A 23,420-nucleotide genomic window follows, 5' to 3' on the forward strand; every position below is an offset into this window, starting at 1 on the left:
ATTTCACATTATTGTTTCTTTCCAGTGGTTCCTTTGATCATTTGGATGGAGAAACTGAGGTAAAGGCATCTGCCCTGGTTTCAGCTGGGACAGAGTTAATTTTCTTCTTAGTAGCTGGTACAGTGCTGTGTTTTGGATTTAGTGGGAGAATAATGTTGATAACACGCTGATGTTTTAGTTGTTGCTAAGTAGCGCTTATCCTAAATTGAAGATATTTCAGCTTCCCATGCTCTGCCAGCAAGCAAGTGCACAAGAAGCTGGGAGGGAGCACAGCTGGGACAGCTGACCCCAACTACCCAAAGGGATATTCCATACCACAGAACATCATGCTCAGTACATAAACTGGGGGGAGTTGGCCTGGAGGGACGGATCGCTGCTTGGGCATCGGTCAGCAGGTGGTGAGCAATTGCATTGTGCATCATTTGTCTTTTCTTGGGTTTTATTTCTCTCTCTTTTTCTTATATTCCTTTTCATTACTATTATTATTATATTTTATTATTGTTATTATTATATTGTTATTATTATATTTTATTTTACTTTAGTTATTAAACCGTTCTTATCTCATCCCATGAGTTTTACTTTTTTTTCCGATTCTCCTCTCCATCCCCCTGGGAGCGGGGAGGAGTGAGCGAGCAGTGGTACTTAGTTGCTGGCTGGGGTTGAACCACGACAACGTTGATGGGAGTAGGATGCATTTTTTTTCCCTTCTGCATGTTCTCCTGTTTGCTTCTGTTTTATTTCAAGCATTTTCCTTGCAGGACACCGATGGAGGATCCCACCCTGCTCTGGGCTGCAGCTCCATTTCTGGGGGCAGGCAAGGCTGGGATCTTTTAAGGACTCTTTGGGCTGGTTATCTACTTCCAGCCCACCATGAATCTACTATTCATCTCTGCAGGAAATCCTACATAGTAAATACATCATTCTGCCTCTTACTCCAGCACCTCATTAGCAGACCCAATGGCTTAACAATAATGCAAACATTTGTAGACACACAAACGAAGTTGCCACAGCTACTCAATATACTAAAATGTTGGACACATGCTGCAGAACAAAGAATGTGAAAAGTGCAAAAATATGTCATAACAGTATAGCTTGTTTCCTCACTAAGCAGTGAGGTAGCCAGTAAAATATAGAAGACTTTGCAAAAGGTATTGACTGATTGTTTGCTAGGTTAAACACATGGCAAAACAAGCCCTAACAGCTCACTAGCTGTCTTTCTTTGGCTCACTTTGGAGGAGATGCTAAAAACTCCTAGATCAGAGACTAAAACAGAAAAAGCACTTTGAATGACAACCTTAATTTGCAGCTGAAGCAATCCCAACAGTGCTGTCTTTAAGGAAATTCAATACTTTAACAGATGTCCTTAGACTGTTTTAGGGAATTATTAAAAATATTTGGAAATCCTTTTAAATTTTAACAGGCAATTTTAAAATAATGCATCACAGTCAGTGTGTTTGTAATTTGGATGGTCAAAAGGAGTAGCTTTGATTTGATCCTGTGGATTCAAAGACTTCACACAGTAAGTGCAAGCAAAGCTTGTGGAAATAATGGAAGTGGTGAATTTCCTGCAGGCTTCACAAAGTAATGAGAAAAATTAAAATACTAAAGCGTAATCCAGGTTGGCAAGGAGCAGTCTGTAGAGAAGCCACTCAGAGCACCATTTTCCTGCTGAACTGTAGCTCTCACTGACATTACAGAAAGCAAACACTGCTCTGTACACAGCTCAACTGTCAGAGGGCAAAAGCTCATTTTCTGTAAAGCAAGCAGCCAGCCCACTATGAAAGCAAAAGCTCTCCTTCACCCGGCCTGCAGCCACAAGCAGCACATTCACTTGCCTGCGCCCTTGAGTGCTCTTTTAAGGAGCTGCTGACAGAGGGGAAGTATTCATGTGGGTTATAACAAATATATTCCTTTCCTGAAATCCAATCAGTCCTACTATACTAGCAGCTAAATGTGATAATAGTAATAACAGCAATGATACTTACTCTCCTGCATTGCATTTTCCATTGGTAGGGACAACTCATAGCTGCACAAGGTAACATGTCACAGTTTTGTCTGTTTTGGAGTGGCAGGTACTCATTGCCCGTTAACTGAGACACAAAGCAATAATTTCAGGGCACCTGAAATGTCCTTCACCAAGAATGGTAAACTGCTAATGAAAACCAACAAGAACATCACCTCTGCAGTACTTCGTCATGTAACCAGACCCAGCAGCACACACCGCCTGGGACACAGCACTGCATGCAAGCTCATTTTTGCAGTTGTCAGGCATGTCCCAAGACCTGCCAGGAAAGCTGACTTTTTAACCCTTAGTCTGTCATTTTTGGTCAGTTGACACAGACGTGCTTAAATTAGTATCCCTGACCCAGTTTTGCATGTTCCCGTATGACTTGCTCATCCTTCAAAGGGAAGCACCCGTAATACTCTCACTGCATGACACTAAAAGCAGAGTTCCCTAACCACAAAGATCTCCAGAACATGCTGTGAGCACACAGTCAAAAAACCCAGACCTGACCCCGAGTGAGCATTTCTTTCCCCCACTCCTGCCTTGAGAACAGAAACTCCTTTGGGGAGTGTCTGATGCTGGAAAAGCTCAGAGCTGCCCCCATAAAACAGAGAGTTGGGAGGAAACAATTGAGTAAAAAAACTTCAGAATTGGTAACAGATCCTGCAGAGATCAAGCAACTGGCACCACCGTGAATCACAGCAAACCTCACCAGAACTTTGTACAGACATTGTGCACCTCCTGAAAAGCAGACGAAACACTGGACAGCATCTATGCTTGGCTGTGAAGAAGACAAACTTGGGAGTATCTAGTGATCCCTAAGATCCCGCTTGGAAGAGCAGCCTGGCCTTCATCTATGTCAACAGAAAATCTAGATTTCAGGCCAAACTCGCAAGCCAACCATTACTGTTTCTATTTCAAAAGTAAACCCAATAGCTCTTCTTCCTGTTTCTGATCTAGCTCCCCACAGCAAGAACAGGATTTTGTCCAGAAGCCTTCTGGCACAAACGTTTAAGTCATGTAGCTAGAGCCCTAGGTGCTAGATTGAAAACATCCCTTAATATGATTTGAACGTACTTTTTGTTGTTTAATCACTGAGTCTCTTTTGATCTTGACTTTGTCCTTCAAACAGTTGAATATAATGTTCGTGTAACTAAATCCCTTTTTTAGTAAAACTTCTGATTTGACAGTGTAGGCTTTTCATAGCAGAATGAAAGCAAACCGTGAATGGAATTGGTAACAAACAGATTAAAACAAATGCTACAAAATGTCCCAGTATGTGCTATATTTGTGTCTAAAGATGATTGCTTTTAGGAAGGAGGCAATAGGTCCAGCGCAGAGATAACAAAATGAAGTCTGCATCCTCTTCTTCCAGGAAACAAACTCTTTTCACAGGTGTAATGCGCCCAGATCACGTAAACTGGATCAGTAACGGAGCTGATACAGCCCTGACCTGCAACTGGCACTGAAAGACATAAATGTAGTATCATAGGCGGACTTAATGTGCTGTGTTCCAACTTCTGACATTTTATTAAGTATTCAAATGCTTAAAACAAAAAAAATCAAGTTCCTTCTTCTATGCAAACAAAGTACAGTCACCTTTGCAGAAAGATATGTTTCACAGTACCACAAAGCTCAGAAAACACTGTGGTCCCACCCAACGTGACATATTTTAACAGCATAGATAGTGGCACATGTTGGAGCTTTATGTCCAATACCACAAACCCCCCTCTTTTATGGCATTTCTTGAAGTTCATTTTAATAACAATAGAAACAAAAGATAGATTTCCCACTGCTGCATTAAAGCAATTGCATCTCTGACTCTTCTTTTTAAAGGGTAAAGAAGGCAGGTCTGTGATATGAGATCTAAATGACTGGGTGCTGCTTTTGGATGGCTACCCAAGGGGGTTTGAATTCTTCAAACTGATTTATTTCTGGCAATCTAGGGGTTTCTCTCTTTAGAAGAATACCAGTAATAATCTCATGAACACAGTGCTTCAAGAGAGTGGCTGTTTCTTCAAGATGCCTAATCAGCTGCTTTGCAGCTGAGATTCTTCTGAAAATTAAATTACACCATGTCTGCTGACATTAAAAACAACACAAGAAAAAATCTCCAAGACATTACATCTGCCTCGACTTCTTTGCTATTCTTTTTTCCTTCATTGACTGATAATATGAGGAAAACCACAGATGACATGATGAAACCGACAGACATACACATAAAAATAAAATGCAACTGTGCATGCTGGAGTTCTATTCAGTATCCATGGGGGTGGGAAATCTGGATTTGTAACGTCTGAAGGCTGTTGCACATTCACAAAACTTTCTGTATTGGTAGGACTGAACTGAGCATTACTGGCTTCGGAAAAAATCTGATGCATTAAGCGTGCTCAGCACTAGGAGTCCTCGGGCAAGACACCCTCAGACAACAGCTGAAATGAAGAGAACAGCACAACTTGTAAAATTACCAAATAATTCTGAAAATGATTCAAGCGCTTCACTGCACTCAGAGTTCACCCAAAGGTGTTATACTAGAGTTGATCAAAAGTGTGCCGATGATTAACTTTGCATCACTGGGGAATGGCTCTCCCTCATACAAACTAAGCAGGACTCGAGAAACTGTAATGCTCTTAAACAGGAGAACAGCGGTCCTAGGTTCTCAGCACATTGATTACCACTTCCAGTGAAAATCAACCAAGTATTCACTAACCATTTCAATTTACTTGAATTCTTCTGCAGAAATACCAAATCGCAGTTGCTGCTCAGTGGTAGCTCGCACTGATCTGATGCTTGTCTACAGGAGGTGTTGTAGCAGCGGGACTATGGATTTGTGCTAAGTTATAGCCTATTTTCTGCCTTGGGCTATCCTAGTTATGGTCAGACTCCAGCGGTGACAGATCTCCTGCTGAAGTGAACACACTGTAGATAGGTACAGAACCATAGGAGAGAGGGAGAGAAGAGAGCTCTGCTGAGGTTTAAAATATTCTAAATCATCCAACTATATAGCTACTCCACTGCTCGTAACTTTTACTCCAGACAAGCGCGCAGACCTCTGTTCATGTGTTTTCATTTTTATGGCCTTTCTGGTATGCCTACTGCCTGCCTTAAACATCTTTTAAAACTGCTGGTAAATCATACCTCACTATCTATAAAAGGCATTTGAAGACAAAATTCTACAGAACTGGTAATTTCTGAGTTGCTTTCTCTTACTATCAGAGTTACTTGGACCATAGTACAACCAGAAACAATTAGGATCTCACTCAGTTAGTGAGGTGAATACACATTAAAGAGTACATACGGGTAATACTAAGAAAGGCACAGTAATATTTTCCAGAAGTCTGATTCAGCAGAGACACTTGGGTTCTGCAACGCTCACAGCACCTTTTAGGCATTCTGTTACTGCACTGCATAACGCCAAGTTATATATGAAGGTATTTTTCTCCAAGAAGGCTAATAACGTGGCTACCTCTGAACATTGCTTTGAAATTATAACTTTCCTTTGCTGCATGTCATGGATCGCTTACCTCTTGTATTAGATTATAAATGGCCATGCCAACTTATGTATGCATGTACTGCACGAAACACAGGCAAGATTCTAGCAGAGGCCCCTGGTGTTACTGAAATTCAGCTGCTGCTAATAAGAAGAAGGGAAAACATTTCCATCTGTCTGGATTGGGAAAAAGAATTCACGAGTCTCTGATTCATCTGCATCCATATGCTGATATGTAGACAATACTTACGGACACATAGACATATGCGAGGTAGCCAGCAACAGAAATCAAATCAATCACAGATCACAGCATGTGATTTGCCTAATTATGAGTAACACCTCACATTTTTTATCTACGCAAAAAGCACTTTGTGAACGAGCAGATGGCATTGCTATGGGATGGCACCATTCTCGACAGTTGCAGATGCAGAGCATTTACACAGCGCTCTGAAAAAACGACACAACACAAGCTGCTTCCTGGGAAAAAGATTCAAATTGAACAAGTGTCACCAAACAAAATACACACATTTATTGATGTTCTGAACTTATCTGATCCAGCCTCTCTCCTCAAATCAAATACATACGCGCAGGCCAGGGAGTGATGCTATCTAGACATCATTAAAGTTTCTTAGATAGAACTGCCACGTGAGCTGCCTAGCACAGAAAAGCGGAGATGCAGACCAACTTGAGTCGAGTTCCAACCCGCAAACAATTTAAATCCACACAAGCAGAATCAATAGGAAGAAGCCCTGCAGAGAAAGCAATTACACTGCAAAAGCAACTATATTACAGCACGGTTACGGCTGCGAGGCAGGATGCAGAAGGCCATCCTCACTTCTGTGATTACCCAGTGGAGTTCTCTCCAATGCATCTGGCCTGTGAAATGACAAGGTTCAGCCCGGACATGTTCCTGCAATCAAAGAGTTTCTGTTTCTGGGCTTCTATTGCAATTATGCGGCTCTTCTTTATGAGACCCATCCTTCAGGTTTGCTGTACTCCATAGGTAAATGTGGGTCTGTGCATCAGGAAACAGCTCTGAAGGGCTCAGTGTGCCCTCCTTTTCAATAGCTTCATGGGAGTAATAATCTCGCTTCCCGGATCTGCAATTATTTATTCATTGGAGACTGTGCACTTGCCACTGTACAAGACACAAAGAAAGATCATCTGACCATTCCTGGCAATAGAAAATTCAGGTTTTCTATTCAAATTCTTGCTTTTATTTGTGGTTTGTCTGCATTTTTTTTTCCCAAGCTGCTGTAAGCACATACATTGGTGTGACAGGTTTGAAGCAGCTATAAAATGATTGATGAAAACCATATTTTGGCCTTGTTGTGGGAATATTTATTGTAGAAATATACTCAGTTAACTCTGTAGCAGCATATCCGGGAAAATGGGAAGGACAGAAAAGAAAGGCTGGGCCCACGACTGTACCTCTGATACCAAAGTAATTTGATCTGCTTTAATTATGATACAGGGTTATGGGGTCACAGAAACATTTGCACAACCTGTTTTTGAATTGCTTTTATCTAACTACTTTGTTTCTTCTGCTGAAATGATCAATACTCGGCTTTAAGAAGGCTGCTCTGTCGGTCTACATGACTAGACAGAAGCTTCCCCACAGGAATAAACACAGGGGCCAAACTCTGACCTGCAGTGCCGTAACAGTTCATGTGTGAGTTAGTGTCAGACAGGAACCGTCTCGGAGAGGAAGAACTGCAAACCTCCATCCGTCTCGGAGAGGCTGAACGTCTAACAGCCAAAGCAGTAGTACGCTTGAAAAGGTAAAATGACGGATGCAGCTAAGCATGTGACATGAAATTGGACTGATCTGGAGAAAAGATGCTAAATCATGCTGGACGTTGCTACACCGAACACACGTACCTACAGAGATAGCACGACAGCAAAGGTCTGATCAGTGGGACAATTGCATGAGCAGTAGTAGGGTGCTCTGTATTGGAATTTGACTGTATCTTGTGGCTGCCATTCAACAGACACTCTTGAGTACCTGCTTCAGGGTGAAGAGAGGAGAGGAACACAGGGTATTGCCATGGTACGGGGCCGATGAGCAAAAATACATCCCTCACCAACACCACTGGGGAGCTGGGGAGTGGTATTTCAAGAGATGTCAGGCTCGCAGAAAGAACAGCAGATGCTTTTTCCATGCTTGGAAAAAGACAGGAATGTTGTTTGGGGAAATGGTGAGTAATGGCAAAAGCAGCCAAAGAGATTAGGATGTGTGAAGGTAAAATAGAGCACAGGGAGGCATATAAAAGCTGAGGGTCTCAAATTACTCTTTGGGCAATGAGCAGGGTGGCTCAGCCTGTCTGGTTGTCTCCACTTTTAAACAGAAGGCATTTGCCTCCTGATGTTTTTATTCCTGAAGTTCTTTCAAAACTCTGGAGGAACAAAACTGATCAGTGAAGACACCCGACCAGTGGCTCCTACCAGGAAAGGGCGAAGGAAGAGTCCTCCCTGCATGTTCCCATCTCTTCTACTTCAGCTAAGCTACACTTCTCAGAATGGTGCATAATAGATAATGTTGCAGAGAGAAACAAAAAGCCTGCTGCTCTCCCAACTCATGTACCAACATCAAGGTTCATGTCCTGGTTTCGGCTGGGATAGAGTTGATTTTCTTCTTAGTAGCTGGTACAGTGCTGTGTTTTGGATTTAGTGGGAGAATAATGTTGATAACACGCTGATGTTTTAGTTGTTGCTAAGTAGCGCTTATCCTAAGTCAAGGATGTTTCAGTTTCCCATGCTCTGCCAGCAAGCAGGTGTGCAAGAAGCTGGGAGGGAGCAGAGCCGGGGCAGCTGACCCGAACTAGCCAAAGGGGTATTCCATACCATGGAACGTCATGCTCAGTATATAAATGGGGGGGCAGTTGGCCTGGAGGGACGGATCGCTGCTCGGGCATCGGTCAGCAGGTGGTGAGCAATTGCATTGTGCATCACTTGTCTTTTCTTGGGTTTTATTTCTCTCTTTTTTTTGTTATATTCCTTTTCATTACAATTATTATTATATTTTTATTATTTTTGTTAGTATTATATTTCATTTTATTTCAGTTATTAAACTGCTCTTAACTCATGAGTTTTATTTTCCTTCCCAATCCTCCTCCCCATCCCACTGGGACGGGGGAGGGGTGAGTGGCTGCATGGTGCTTAGTTGCTGGCTGGGGTTAAACCACAACAGTTCATCATTTATAAGTAACAGTTGGGATCTTAAGGAAAGTTACACAGCAAAAGTCAGTCTGCAGTAGGAGCTGGGGATTTCAAGAGGTAGCAGAATACAGATAAAATATTTTGGCTTGAAGCAACAGTAAACATGCAATAAAAGGTGCTTCACAAGCCAGCAGCATTGACAACATACGTGCTGTTGCCCTGTGTGGTCTTTACTTCATTTAAACAGTGAAGGATGTTCTGCAAAAAACTGGAGGAGCCAGGCTCTGAACACTCAACCACAGGAAGCATCAGAGGCAACATGTTCAGGGCCACCCCATCAACTCACTGTCTTCCAGCCATGGCTCTTTGGAAACCAAGTCACTAAATTAGCTCAGGTTTATCACTGACTCTTGACCTTTTACAGCAATTAGCGTGCATTTGGGTTATGGATTATTTGGCCATTGACTGTGTGGCTTTACCTGTGTGTACAACACAACAGTGAATCTGCTTAAAGGGAAATATCAACTGCTCTAAGGTGATGAACAGTTATGCCCACTTTGTATTTCTAACCTGCAAAACATACCTAGAAAAATCGTGATTTTAAGCAAAATAATGAGTTGTTCACACTCTTACAGATCAACCTAACCAAAAGAAAGACCACAGCTTTTGGCTAACGAACTGAAAGCCTTGCTAGAGAGATATGCTTGTTCTGTCAGATAAATGACCTCTCTTCTCCCCTCAATCAACCCGACTGTCTGTAATTTTACTTATTTCTCTGCTTTTAAATATTGATGTCTTACAAAGCCTCTCATTGGAAAAAACACATCTTACTCTTCAGCTGTGCTGCCTTGGGCTGCAGTCCTGTCAGATCATATCCAAGAGGAAGGCTCAGCTTGCATTAGTACTTGGAAAAGATGACCTTCCAGGCACTGTGAAGAGTGATATGGATGATTCAGTGAACAGCAAGCTTCTCTCCAAATCAGTAGCCACCCATTTATGGTGCCACAGGCAATCTTTTGCAGCTGCTGCCGGTTTCTTAGCAGAGAAGCAGAACTCAGATGTTAACCACTTCTATTCATTAAATACCCCATGACAAATCCATCCCTTGTCTAAATCAAGAGAGAGACAATGGAATGGTATAGTGTTTTGCTCAAGGAGAAAAAGAACTAGAAGCAGAGTATCAAGGTGTAGCTGGAAAGAAAGAGAAAGGAAAAAGCCCAGGTCATAAAAGCAATTTTCATTGTCTAGTTTTAGACTACAAATTAAGAATCCAATAAAGACACTGCGCAAATCTTGGCATGCATTTACTCACCATTTTCATAAAAAGACAGTGATTTACAAATCAAATCTTAGCACTGCTGCATTTGAAATAAACTTTAAATAAAACCTTCCCTTGTAGACCATAAAGAAGGACTTTCCAAAGGAAGACATGTCTCTATCCTTAGAAGGGATGTTTCTGGGGAAGTTGGATGACAGCAGCACTGTACAGTTGATGCTATCTAGGGAACCTCAGCGGTGAGAAGGCAAAAGCCACGGATGCTTAAGCTCCACTCCTGCTCAGGGAAAATTTAAGGTTTGAAAGTGAGGAATCTCCTGCTATTTTATGTAAGGATGGCAAACAAGGATCGTGCCCTGATGGACAAACAAGGAAGAAATACTGTGAGCTGAAAAACCTTGAATTTTCTTTCTGTTCCATAGGTTATTCCCTTTCAGAGAGAAATGAGGAGCAGACTTCCTGCTAGTACTTTGTACAACCTGCCTCAGAAAATTTTAAGGCCAGACTGGAAGCAAACCTAAAAAGTTCACTCGACTCAGAATTACAGCAAATCAAGAGGAAATCAATGGACATGTAACATTTTATACTGAAAACCTGCAGTAAAAAATGAAAAAAGAAACAAACAAAAAAATAGGCACCATGGAAACTGCTTTCCTTCACACCCCAAGAAGGACTACTTTTTACCGTATCAACTTTTATTTGAAAATATCTGCCAGCTCTATCACCACACTCCTTTACTCTTGGGGCATGTGATCTACTAAAATGAGCATGCACATGGACACAGGACTCCTCACATCAATCCTCAGCTGCTGTAGGAGCGAATGAGCAAGCCGCTTTGCTCACCTTCATCCCTATCTCCTGTCCCACTCTCTATCTATTGACAATGTAAAACCCTCTGGAGGAAAGGGCGGTGTCTGTCCCCATGTTTGTACAGAAACCAGCAGGATGGACTCCTGCCAGTGGGTTTGCTCTGCCACACACATACAGTATATGTAGAAATTATAGGGCATAATCCAGCAAAGAACACAACGTACGCCCAACTTCATGCATGCGAATAGCCTTACTGATGTCAATGAAATTACTTACATCTGTAAATTATGCATATAATTAAGTATCTGGTTGGACTGAAGCCTAAATCAACGATTCTCTGACAAGTCAGAATGCCTGCCTCTGTGACTAGATTGATAGCCATTTTTATCACACACGTACAGTAGTGTTCTGCACTCCAACACTGTGCCACTAACGCTGGCGTGGGACTGTCCCTTCCTGAAAGACGCTGGCATACATGGGAGTAGACAGCCACGCACAGCCTCAGACAAACAGAGATCAAAAAGAGACGTTCCAACCAGGGAGATGTTAACAGCCAAAGAAATCTTATTTTTTCTTTCAAAAGCATCAAGTCAGTTTTCCCAAGACCCTCAACCAATTTGCCCTAAAAGAACAGGAGCAAATTTAGAGTTGTTCTTGTCTTTCCCTGTGTTCTTCTTTCTCCAAATCCAACATCTGTCATTTAGAAACAGAACAATCAGAGGAAACTCTTATTACTGGCATAGCAACTGATAAATGAAACCTGTGCAGGCTTTCCTTTCCTGTTGCAAATCAAAGAATACACAAACTGAACTGTCTGTAAAACCAGTTGTGTGTGCCTGCACTTCCTAATGACAGCACAGCTTGCCGTGTCAAGTAACGCTTGCCTTATAAAATACATAACTTTGCTGCCGAAATAGTTTTGATCAGCAGAAGAGCTGCAGAAGTGTTTGCTGTCCTGTGGTAAGAAGACACGAAGCTCTGCTCTTGAGGCTTCTTGGAAATATCAGAAAAACATTCTTTTTCTTTATAATTGGATCTTGCTATTTGTCTTTCAGTGTTTCCTTTGTCTATTTGTCTCTATCTTCTCTCTATCCGTACTGTATAAAGTTTTATTCCTTTTTCATTTTTAGTATTAAGAAGTTGTTTTTGTATTTCAGCCTTTCCAAAGCAGCCAGAATCCTGATTGTCAGCAGTGATGTCTAGACATAGTAAATCCTTAAACTCAAGGCCTTTGCCCTTGAGAGAGAGAAATGCAGCACTACACGATCGCACATGTTTTTCCCTGAGCAGTTTCAGGTGCTTTGTAAGGCTTACTTCCTTCTGAGGCTACAGCTTGTTAAGATGAAATTTGGATCAAGTTTTGGACTGAGAATTCAATGCTGCTCTACGAATGTGTTCAATCCCACGGGCTGGTTCAGGTCAGCTCTAGTCAACTACCAGCAGAGCTTCTCTTTTAACAGTAATATCTGTCTGGCAATACAAGTCAGCAACAGAAATCCCATAATCAGTAGGCGTGACTGATGTGTTCCGCACTCATGAATCCCTCAGTAAATCCTGTGCTTTTTTTTTTTTTTAAATATAAGATTAAACATAGAAAAATAAGGACAATGTACAGCTCCTGAAGGTATAGGAGCCTGTAGGAATACTGAGAGGCCATAATAAATGGCTAATTAGGAAAAATGAGCTTCACAGCAGCTTCTCAGTTAATTCACAGAGGTGGCATGCAAATTCAAGATGCCAAACTGAAGCTGAAATAACAGACACTAGAAGAGTGGTACAAGTCCAAGGAAGGCAAGAAACTGCCTGACAAATTAATTCAACTCAGCCATTTTTTCTTTCAACTTTAAAATCAATAATTCCATGTCTTTTCTTTTTCCTTTTGGGGGAATAAACTAAATCAAATGTTTATTCTATTCTTTTAGCCACTAGTGCCTGCACTCCTGTCTGAAGGCTTGCAACTCAGTTGAAAACACGATGTTAGCTGATTTGCAACATTTCCGTGGAAATACAGCCCCACCACAAAACTCAGCCCCACTGTCCTCCTCTTCACAGCTGAAATGCAAACAATTTCTGGGATCAGGGCAAAAATGCAATGCAAAAGCTTAGAGACCACAGAGCACCCAGCCTTAACTCAGCGGCTCACTTTGAGCTGTGATGCACATCACTTGTTTTTACGACCGCAGAGTCCAGCTGCAAATGTTTAAAATGAAGAGGAGATGGGAATCGGATCAGAACAGCAGAACAAACACATGATCTGAACAGCTCTCCTCTCCTTACACAACCAGCTCAAGCAGAGAAATTTCACCTGTCAAAGGGAAAAAGTCAGACACATTGGGAGATTGTTTGGGAAATTCTCCATCTCCTTCACGTTTAGCTCCGGCGCTATTAATTAGTCCGCATCAACTCCATGGCCCAAACTCCCTCCCTAGAAAGTGAAAACCACTGACTATAAAGTGCTTATTCAGCTTATGGGTTCAGATACTTCTGCAATGACCGTATCAGGTTTTCTGGACACAAAATCTTCACTGATGTTAGGATAAGAAAGTACAAACACATTGTTCCCAGAGTTAGTTCAGAGGTGTACCCATGATGAAAATATAGACAAAAGCTGAGGTAGGTAGCCCACTTGGCACAGCTGATTGACTTTAATAGGTGTTGATTACACTGCTCATATTGCATGAAATTAAAAAGCTTACAAATGTTATGAGCCATTACCCTTCCATTTAAGAGAGCTTATGACAAGTTAGCAACATTTAATGAAATCCTTTTCAAAATGCCATAGGCAGCCTCCACAAGATTTTGCTTTGAAATGCAACTTGTGGAATTATTTCAAAAAGTTTATTTACTTCAGAGCTTCCTCTCTTGCTCTTCTTTGGGATACTCTGATTTTGCAGCTGGCGGGATACTTCAGTTCCCTGTTGTGCTCTCAGTGTGCGGCACGTAACACCAGCTCGTTAGACAAACAACGGTGAACAGACAAAGCAAGATTTAATTCTGGTGTTATTGGAAGTGCCCTTTCAGCCAGTCTACCAAATTTCCTTCAAAATTCAAAGCTGAGAGACTTCTGGCCAATTTTACTATGAAGGTAAAGGGAAATGTTTTCATAGTTGCTGTAAAATTTACTTAAACTTCCACCTTTTCAGCACACTGGAAATATCACAGAGCCACTAACTGCCCCCAAAGTGCTGGGGCAACCAAAGTTCAGTCTGAAGTAGGCTCTCTGGATTTTATTGCTTAAGAATGAAATTTATTAAGATGAGAGCATATCAATTCTATAGATCCCACTGGACACTCACAGCCTACTGCCATACACGGACTCAAATCTGCTTTGGATGGCGATGGCAACAATATCCGTGCATCGGGTGAGGGCGCTTCTGCCAAAACGATGCCTTTCGCAACTTGCTCGGCTGCTTCTGTTTATTTTTACTGTTTGTCCCCCTGACTGCCAGCTCTCCTCTCTGTTGATAGCTGTTGGGCAAGCAAGACTCAAACTGACCAAACTGAGATGTTTACAGCAAAAGCACACTGGCACAGAATCTAACTACAAAGTATCGGGAGTGGTGCCACAAACCCTATAGGGGGAATATGAGATGGCCAGGCACGGCTGCAAGAAGCTTTCTTTTGTTGGCTGTGCCATCACTAGCAACCCTGTTCTTTTCTTAAATTATTAGGGCTTTTAAACAATATTTTAACATCTGCTGCCAAAAATCAACCAAGAAGCAATAAGGTATGAAGATGCAGTTAGAGCTATGAAGATGCAGACCTCGGATAGCGTGAGTTTTTTCTGCCCGAAGCTACAGTGGCAGCTGAACTGCCCCAGAGGCAAATGCCAGGAGACCAACATCTCCACGAGCTGCCAGGAGCTCTTACAGGCTTGTTCGTATCATAATGCGCAAAAAAGAAGATTCCTCTTGTCTTTGAAGAATCGGTCACTAAGGGGACAGTTAAACGCTGGGAAGAGTAATGGCCAAAGAGGTGGTGGGAGCGCGCAGGGACTGCTAAGTGACGGCAGCACGGTGAGACAAACTTCATTTCCACCCTGTGATGGTTTCAGTGAGCGTGCTGAAATCCTTAAGCACTTTGCTAGACCAAATCATCAGGAACTAATTCAATATCCTTTTATTGCTCTGTAAACTCTGACAAAGGAAGAAAGGGAATTATTCTACCTCCTTCCTCAAAAAATAGCAGCCTTCTTTCATGCTATCTATCTGAGCCTTTACTGAAAGCTAGATTTCTACTACACAGTTTGAGCATCATACAAAGTTGCAATTATCTCGCCATCTGCATTGCCTTTCCTCATGGGTGAATGCTGCCTTTTAATCCAAATTAGTGTGTTATATAGTTTATAAATACGTATTTATGGCTATGAGGCAGGTATGCCCTATTGTGGGCACATGTCATTGTTTAATCCAAATACATAGTTTATTGTTTTTCAGTGCATATTTTTAGTTTTGAGGCAGGCAGACCTGCAGAGCAAATAATACAAAAGAAGACGTCCATTACAGAACTGCTTCTGTGCTTTAAAATTACACCACTCTTCTTACAGATCTGAACATAGTGAGAGAAGTACATTGGCAAAATAATTATTTATCACTCTTAAAAGCTTCCTTTAAAATTTCTACCATTCAAATACTGGCTGGGGAAAATGTAAAGTACAGACAAGCATATTTTATTCACTTGCTAGTCTAGCTTTTATGCTGATGAGAACTTACTAAACACCAGTAAAGGGAATAGCAGTTATCAGCCCTAATTCACAACTGTGAATTTTTTAGGCCAAACAGATGCCCTTGCAGAATCACAGCCAAGTGTTAAAGACAGGCCCAGTCCTTCCTCCACTGTAGTCACTAGTTATTTGATACGGCTTCAAATGAGACCAGATTTGCTCCAACGCTCTGAGCGAGCACGCTGCTCTCCGTGAGACACTCATTGCCACAGTGAGCAGGATAGGGACGTCTAACATCACTGAAAGAAAGGAAAATAAAAAAAGACACCATACTTTGCCTCAGGCTTTTTTCTTTGGTGTATAGGATTCTTCTTTTAAATTCTTTTTTCGGTTGATTAAAAATAATGGAAAGCAGACCTTCAACATGAAACCAGCTAAATACACTAAGAGATCTCTTTTAAAAGATACTTAAAATCTCCTCAAAATCTGTTCAGTGAATTTTGCTATCACTTATACCTGTGCAACAACAGAATGGCTTGGAGCTCCCCCAGGTAGCAGAGGACAGACAAGAAAGGTTGGTGCCCGTGTTTAGCTCCGTGTTCCCAGACCCACCCATCAGTATGAGAGTCTGCAAGAGAGCTGAACGGGCAGGACCCCAGTCAAGAGCTTTATACTGCAAAAAATCTTTGTGAGGCAAATCCATACTCTTGTCTTTAAAAGGATTCAGGGTAAGAAAATTTAAGCCCAGGTGTAAACATTTGCAAACTGAGGTTTCTTTTTTCTATCTATGCACTTGAAATGAACATTGAAAGGGCAAAACCATCCTAATCCCATCATGGCAATGTCTTTCTCTGCTTCCTAAAGCTGAGATTATCATCTCATTGTTGTCACACAGGTCCTGAGACAAGTAATTCACTTGATTTTCTTGTATAATCACAGCACAGGATTTTATTTCTGTTGTTATTGGAATGGAAAATGCACACAGCCTGTTCTCTGTCTTGCCCCTTTTAGATTACTTACAGACCTGGATGTGGCAAGCTTCAAAACACCCCAGCTGCACTAAGAAAGCGAAATCTGTGCTCACTGTTAAGTTTCAAGCAACCTGCTTGTTAGTAGCTCTTCTCAACAAAGGCAGGAAAATTTCCAGTTTTAAATTTCTATTCAAATTAAGGCGACGAAGACTGAAGACCACAAAACCATTGCCATTGCTTTCCAGCACATAAAATTAACAATTTCTGCTGCTGTGTGCAACTTTCAGTCAAAGTTTGTCTGATTTATAAGCAAGCAGATGGTTCACACGACAGTCCACAATAAATTACAACAGTTAGAAAGACAGCTACATTTTGAGAGTGACAGTGCAGCTGAGCTACAGATGGGTTTATAGATGACCCTTCCAATTTTTAATAATCTCCATAATTTATGTGCAAGTAAAGAAATGCAGGGATTCCTAATGCACCTTCTTGACTAAGTACAAATCACTTTTATTTACACAGGCAATACTTCATGGTCCAGTTAACTTCTTAATTAAAGGCAGCAAGATGCTCACGTTCCATGCAAGTGGCATGGAAAATACTCTTTAGTGTGCAACATGTTCAACTGGGAGTTTAAGATGCTCTGAACACTCCTGGAAAAAGGAATGCATCTATCTCATTTCTTTAAAACAAGACTACAAGGGTGCAAACACTGCTACCACCAGTTACTATTCATTAATCTCCAGATAAACTTTAGGCTCACGCAGTAACAAGGTTATGTTTATTTGCAAGCTCTGATGCTTAGAAATAGGCTCCTAATCCAGGAGGCACTACAAACCCAGTATTACTGAGCCAGGACTAGGATGGGGAAACAACAGGAACAGAGACCCTAATTAGATGAAGAGAGAGGGATTTGGGGGGTCACTCTTGAATGGGTGAGGGAAAAGGAAAGCAAGCCTGGGGGGTGTCATTCCTGAGACAGGAGGCAGTGGTGATGCAGAAAGAAACTGGCTGGAAGTAGCTTTAAGAAGTCAGTTCATGTCAGTGATTTTAATGGCCACTTCTCTGGCACGGGACTGAACCATGTCGGTCCAATCCTTCTGCTAACATTTTTGAAGGGAATCCCAGAAAGATGTCTTTGTTGGGTTGTCATCAGTTGCATGCCACAGTACAACAGATTCAGTTCTTCTTGGTTCTAATTTCAGTTGCAATGAGTTACCTCCCAAAAGGAGCACAGCTAAATGCAACTACTCTGTCCAAAAGGTGATGAAGGGAGCAGTACCTACTAGAGCTCTTTAAAGCACAAACTACAGAAACTCAGAGGTTCCCACACAGCCAGTCTCTTGGAGTGACATTTGAGGGCTTTCTGTCCTGTCTAAACCTTGGTCTTCCCTTCCTGCCAAATTACTTTGAAAAAGAAATCCACTTTTAAGTGGAAATCCAAAACTATCTTTCAACCAGAAGGGCAGCAAATTTGTGTGTAATTTTAATTACCACCTTCCTGGGACTTAAGAGATGCAGCAGAGAAGAAGAGGCACCAGTGACAACTTCAGGGTTTCAGGAATTATCAACATTCATGTTTTGGAGCTATTTTGGCAGGGATTGCCCAGCTCTGCCCGCAGCAGGGCAGGAGGGCAGTGTGGGGAGCAGCACTGCAGAGACACGAGTGGGAAAACCCACTCCACCGAGGTCATGGAATGCAGCCACTTACACAAAAAGCGATTCTTCCCCTGCCATTTCCACGCAGCACCAATGCCCCTTCCTCTGCTACGCAGAACAATAGTGAAATTAAATTTGTTGGTTTTTTTTTTTAATGACAGTCTTCTATAAATAACCAGTGTCTGAAAGTCTTTTGAGCTTTATACAAAACCATCATCTATTACTGTAAACAACTCCTAGGTTGTTTAATTAAACATATGAAAAATATTATATGTCAGCTTATTTCTGGGATGCTCTTTACTTTACCATTATTTGTCATATTGTTTCTGTTACACTTTGCATATTTAAAGCCGCATTATGCACTTCTGAAAACCCAGAGAAGATTACTATGGAATTAGCATGGATGTTCATCTGTCCCACTGAGTGCTGAGTTTGGCACTTTATTGTAGCAATATTCATCAAGTTCACGAAATGCTAGTACGCTTCCATCCAAGAGAATACTGGGTTATACTACTGTTCTTTAAAAAAATATAGCGTTAATTATTTAATGATATGTTTAAATATTCTGTAACTATCATCCTTTGATTGACTGCAACCCTTTCATTTGCTTACAAGAGGCCAAATTCATACACAGCACAAGAAAACAGAAGTTGATTGAAATCAACAGGATTGCCCCTGTTGCCCCAGCCCAATAGTAATTCCAGCGTTATCGTCAGCAACTTGAAAGCCAGCACAGGCTATTCCAATTTAACTCCACTGAGAAGTCAGAGAAACCATACGCATGGTTTATGTAACTATATAGTTAATACAGTTTCCAGGACTCATCTACTGAAGCCAGCAGGGATGCTCCAACTCACTAGGCTGTAGACGAGACCTTCTGGCTTGCAGCTAGATCCTTCTCTGGCTAACAGCAAAAATAATCCTGGAGGAGTGATAAAGCAAGGAACACACACACAGGCCTTACCTTCTACTTCTTGTTCCTTGCATTCATTAAAATGTCAATGGTGCGGAAACTAGTTTCATAACCTCAAGAAGGGGACACCTTTTGTCCCCCCGGCCGTATTAAAAGGTAGATCAATATGATGATATGAAAACAGTAAACTCCCCAGTAGCAAGAAGTGGTTCTCAGTTCTCTTAGTAATCAAATATTATTTCCAGCAATCTAACTAGATAAAAAGAAACGTAAGTAGCAATTTGTCAGTCTATTTATCAAACCAAGTGCTGCATCTTTCCCACACAGTTTACATTACAAAGTGTATGACATGTAAGGTTCTACGGTTCTGTTTTAATTGAGGGATGAAATCATTTATAGATATGAACATTTTCTTATTAACTTTTCTTCCTAAATGATTATGCTTGTTCAAATCAATTCCTAGCCATCTTACAGAGGTTACGACCTTCAATAATTAAATCAGATATTGTATTGGCTGTTGTGTTGATTATGCTACAAGCTCCAATTTCTACACGAGCACTGAAAGGCTGAGATAAAGGGATGGTAACTTTATTTAATTAGCTATCTGCCATTGTTATCAAAATGAAAGGTTGATACCTGACTCAAATTAACACTTTGGATCAAGAAACAAGACAGATGACATCTTCTGAGAAGGATCCTGGAAACTCCCTATAATTGTTTCAGTTATTTTAAAGCTGCTCAGGACAAACATGATTGCATTAGAAAGAGCAAAAGTCACTGACAGTCAATGAAGTGCTGCTATGAAAATGCTATTTCAGTCTCACTTGGGTTCTTCTCATTTTCAGTTATTAACATCCTTGCCACTTTTGTCAAGCTGTCTCTCCTAGCAGCATTGAATTTTAACTGCACATAATCTTAAAACACAACGTGAAATAGGACTGAGTGCATAATATGGGTTTATTGTGCCAGCTAACAACAGATCAGGCCCTTGATCAGGCAGAAAAGGAGTAACTAGTTAAATGCGAGCTGGATTTCACAACTGCCTGCCATCCCTCTACCTCGGAAATATTAGGTCTCTCAGTTGAGGGTTGTTTATGATTTATCTCAAAAGGAGAGAAAAAGACAATGTGAAACCTCAGAGGTCCTGGAAGCATTTTAACTGTGGCTTACACAAACTAAACCCATGTATATCAACTTTGCAACTGCCCAGAGCATACAGTATCCGGATGAAGTCCTCAAAGGACACTCACTGTCTCACTCCCCAAATTACATTTGTATAGAGTGGCCAAAGTAATTTATCCAATAACCACACCACCCTGCCACTTCATCGTTTCTTACTGTTAGGGCTACAGAAACGTGCTTATTCCTTTCCTGACAACTTACTGGTCTTGAACGGATTTCTTTGGCGTAGAGAGGTTTCAAGAATTCTGAATCTCCTTCGAGCTTTAGACCCTTTTCCGTGATTCTCAGGTTCCCCATTCCATCCTAAAACACAGACAAAAAGAAACAACCCCATTAGTTACAATTACTAAATTCACCAGGCTGCCAATAGCTGATTTTTTTTTTTCCATAGAAGATAACATGTAAAGCACTGGGAGGCACTAGAGAATGCAATTACTTGTGTTATCCTTTTAGCTCTGTTTCTGTGAAAAAAAATTCTATTCAGAACAATCTGCAATGCCCCCCAGTAAACCATTTACACAGATGAAAGATGTTCTTTTAAGCTAGTCATCTCTACTCAAACAGATGCAGCGATGCTCTGTGTTAACAGGAAACTATTCACTGTAATATTCACTGCCCGCCTGTATATTAATATACCTTCTCATTCATAGCAAATCCATATAAAGACTATGTGATTAATTCTACTGAACTCTATATAGAGCATATACGATTAATTCCACTGAACCGACAAAATAAGGTTTGGCTATGTAGGAGTACTGCAATAAAATGTGGGAGGGAACTTGACCCCTGTTATTTGGGGAAATTCTGCAAAACATGGACTCCTTGGTGGGATTTCTTTAGGGCTATCGGTCCTTACAGCAAAAAGACGTGGAAACCTGTTGATTAGTTTCAAGTCTCACAGTCTTTCCTGCACTTTTGATATTAAGATGCTACACAGCTTTAATGGAATATACATTTATGCAAATATTTGCTCTGGGAGAAGCAATGATACGAAAGGAATATCTTTCCAACAGACTGCTCTCCTGTTTTGGGCTAACTCCTGACTTCTCTCCCATGATGATCAGCTCAGGATCGGAGCCCTTGCTCTGCTCCTTGCACAGCCCAAGCACATCCCAGCAATCTGAACCTCTACATCCAAACATTTGGGTCTCCTGAGTCATTCTCGTGCCCTTCAAACAACCATTGCAAAGTCCATTGGCCAGGCATTAAGTGACTGATGTAACATGTATTTCTGTCCTCTCCTCATCCGGATTTCATAGTTGCAGCTATCAGTCCTCACCATCTCCCCAGCCCTCCCAGGCTCCCCAGGCTCCACTGCTCCCTGTGCTTCCATGGCAAAAATCTTCGTGACAAATGGTGTGAAGTGTTGGCTGCAGGCCTCTAGCAGATGACTGCAAATCGTCCCTTTTCTTTAGAAATTGTTTAGTTATGTGTGTCCAAGATGTAATGAAACATCTGACAAAGCATAATAGCAAACAAAATATATGTCAAAATTTTATACGAGTTTTTCTCATGGTTTTTATGCAATAAGACAGGTATATGGATACATTGGCACAGAGAAGAATTGGACCAAACTATATTTCACCTTTAACTTGTGAAAGTCATAACTTTTACTAAGATGAGCGATTTAAGTTCATTTAGGCTATAATTCCTTAGAAAGGGGTGTGTGTGTAAGAAACATGGTGTGGGTAGGGAATTGCACAGGTAAATGTATAATCAAAACCACATCAAATGCAAGATATTATTTCTAAGATTCAAGCTGATTGTCAAAGTCTGCAAGGATTGAGGTAAGTTGGGGTTTTTTTCTGAGAAAAAGATGGTCTGAAGAATACCTTTTAGCATAAATTTGACTGACATCACTAGGATTTGAGACTGACGCTAGCAAAAGCTATGTCTCCACATGTATAAATTACGACTGGGAAATGACCAAGAGTTGGGTAGTCAGGAACTGCCACGACAATCCTCAAACATACTCCTTAAGGAATCTTTCCACCTGGTTTTTTTTCCCATTTTTCCAGGCTAGAGAAGCAGGAGGATGATGCTATATGATGCCCCACGGCCTCCAAGATGAGGCAGGATACAATAATCACAAAACCTACAACAGCTGGAGCTCAGCATAGGGAGGACATTGCAATGAGGGACACACACACCAGCACTTCCAGGCAACAGGACTCATGCTACGGTGAGAGAGACGTTGAAACCAAGGGTCATGCAGGCCACAGGATGGCAGGAGTAGTAATTTGGAGGAATTACTGATCTATAAATACGGACATGCCATACTGACTCCATGGCATCTCATCATGCAATTTAGGGACTCATTGAGAGGGACTGGGCTGCCTCCTTCTGAAGCGCTGCTAGGCATGTCCTTAACACTGCAGTCCAAATCAAAAGAGCCACCTCAGCACCTAACTCACAGCTCTTTCAGGCATTTTAGAGGAAAGGGGTATGTACTTGCATAGAAGCCCTAAGAAGATCAAGAGAAGACCAGGAAAATCCAGGAAAACCATGTGTATTTGGATATACGTCTTGCATGTTTTCTAATCCAGCTGCAAAACCCAAAACACATCTGTCTTACTTCCTCTTCCTCCCATTATGTGTGCACCTCCAGCACTGCAAGAGGAATCGCTGTCACTAAAGGTGAATGGCTAACCCAAACAGATTGGCATGAACAATTGCCAAAAGGCATGAGTTTGGAGGGATAAGAATCAAAGATATAGCACGGCTCAGCAGTGACACTGGTCACTTGTCAGAGGTTCTGCTGTTCCAAGAATTATTGTTCCCAGGGTGTACCCTGCCAAGTAAAGACTGTTCTTGCCAGAGCGTGGTATCTTATGAACAAAGGCAGGCTCAGGAGTGCTGGGCGATAAAATGATCACTGTCATCTCATTTTGAAATGAAAGCTGTAAGCAAGCTTTAGAGACATATGCCGAAAATGCTATTGATTGTTGAAGGGGGGGGAATGAGAGATGGGTCATGAAGTGCCACTTGCTACATTCCTTGTCCCGGGTGTAAAATATTGGCTTAAGAATTCTGAGTTGGTGGTGGCACAGAAGAGGTTCATTTATCTCAAGCAAAAGGATGAAGGAAAATGAGTGAAATATGATTACGCACCAAAGAGCCCAGATTAAATTTTGATAGTGGTATGCTTTGCGATTTGAGTGAGCAGGAATTATTACAGCTATCTGCAGACCCTCACACATTTTGTGCTGCTAAAAAAACTCTACAATTTTTTTCCCAAAATAGATATTTCAGTGAGGTTACAAGCCCTGAGGGCTTTCACATTGCAGGGTCT

The 23,420-nt window shown here is 41.4% G+C and overlaps 1 protein-coding gene across 1 annotated transcript in view; it reads right to left on the reverse strand.

The window, feature by feature from the left end:
• The window catches only part of SGCD (sarcoglycan delta), a 141,922-nt gene that overhangs the window by 54,999 nt on the left and 63,503 nt on the right, over positions 1-23,420 (reverse strand). The window contains exon 3 of the mRNA XM_050905347.1: positions 20,330-20,431. Within this exon, the coding sequence (XP_050761304.1) occupies positions 20,330-20,431 (102 nt within the window). The remainder of the gene's footprint in view (positions 1-20,329; positions 20,432-23,420) is intronic.

This window comes from Gymnogyps californianus, chromosome 14 (assembly GCF_018139145.2).
Source record: "Gymnogyps californianus isolate 813 chromosome 14, ASM1813914v2, whole genome shotgun sequence".
Lineage (NCBI taxonomy): Eukaryota > Metazoa > Chordata > Aves > Accipitriformes > Cathartidae > Gymnogyps > Gymnogyps californianus.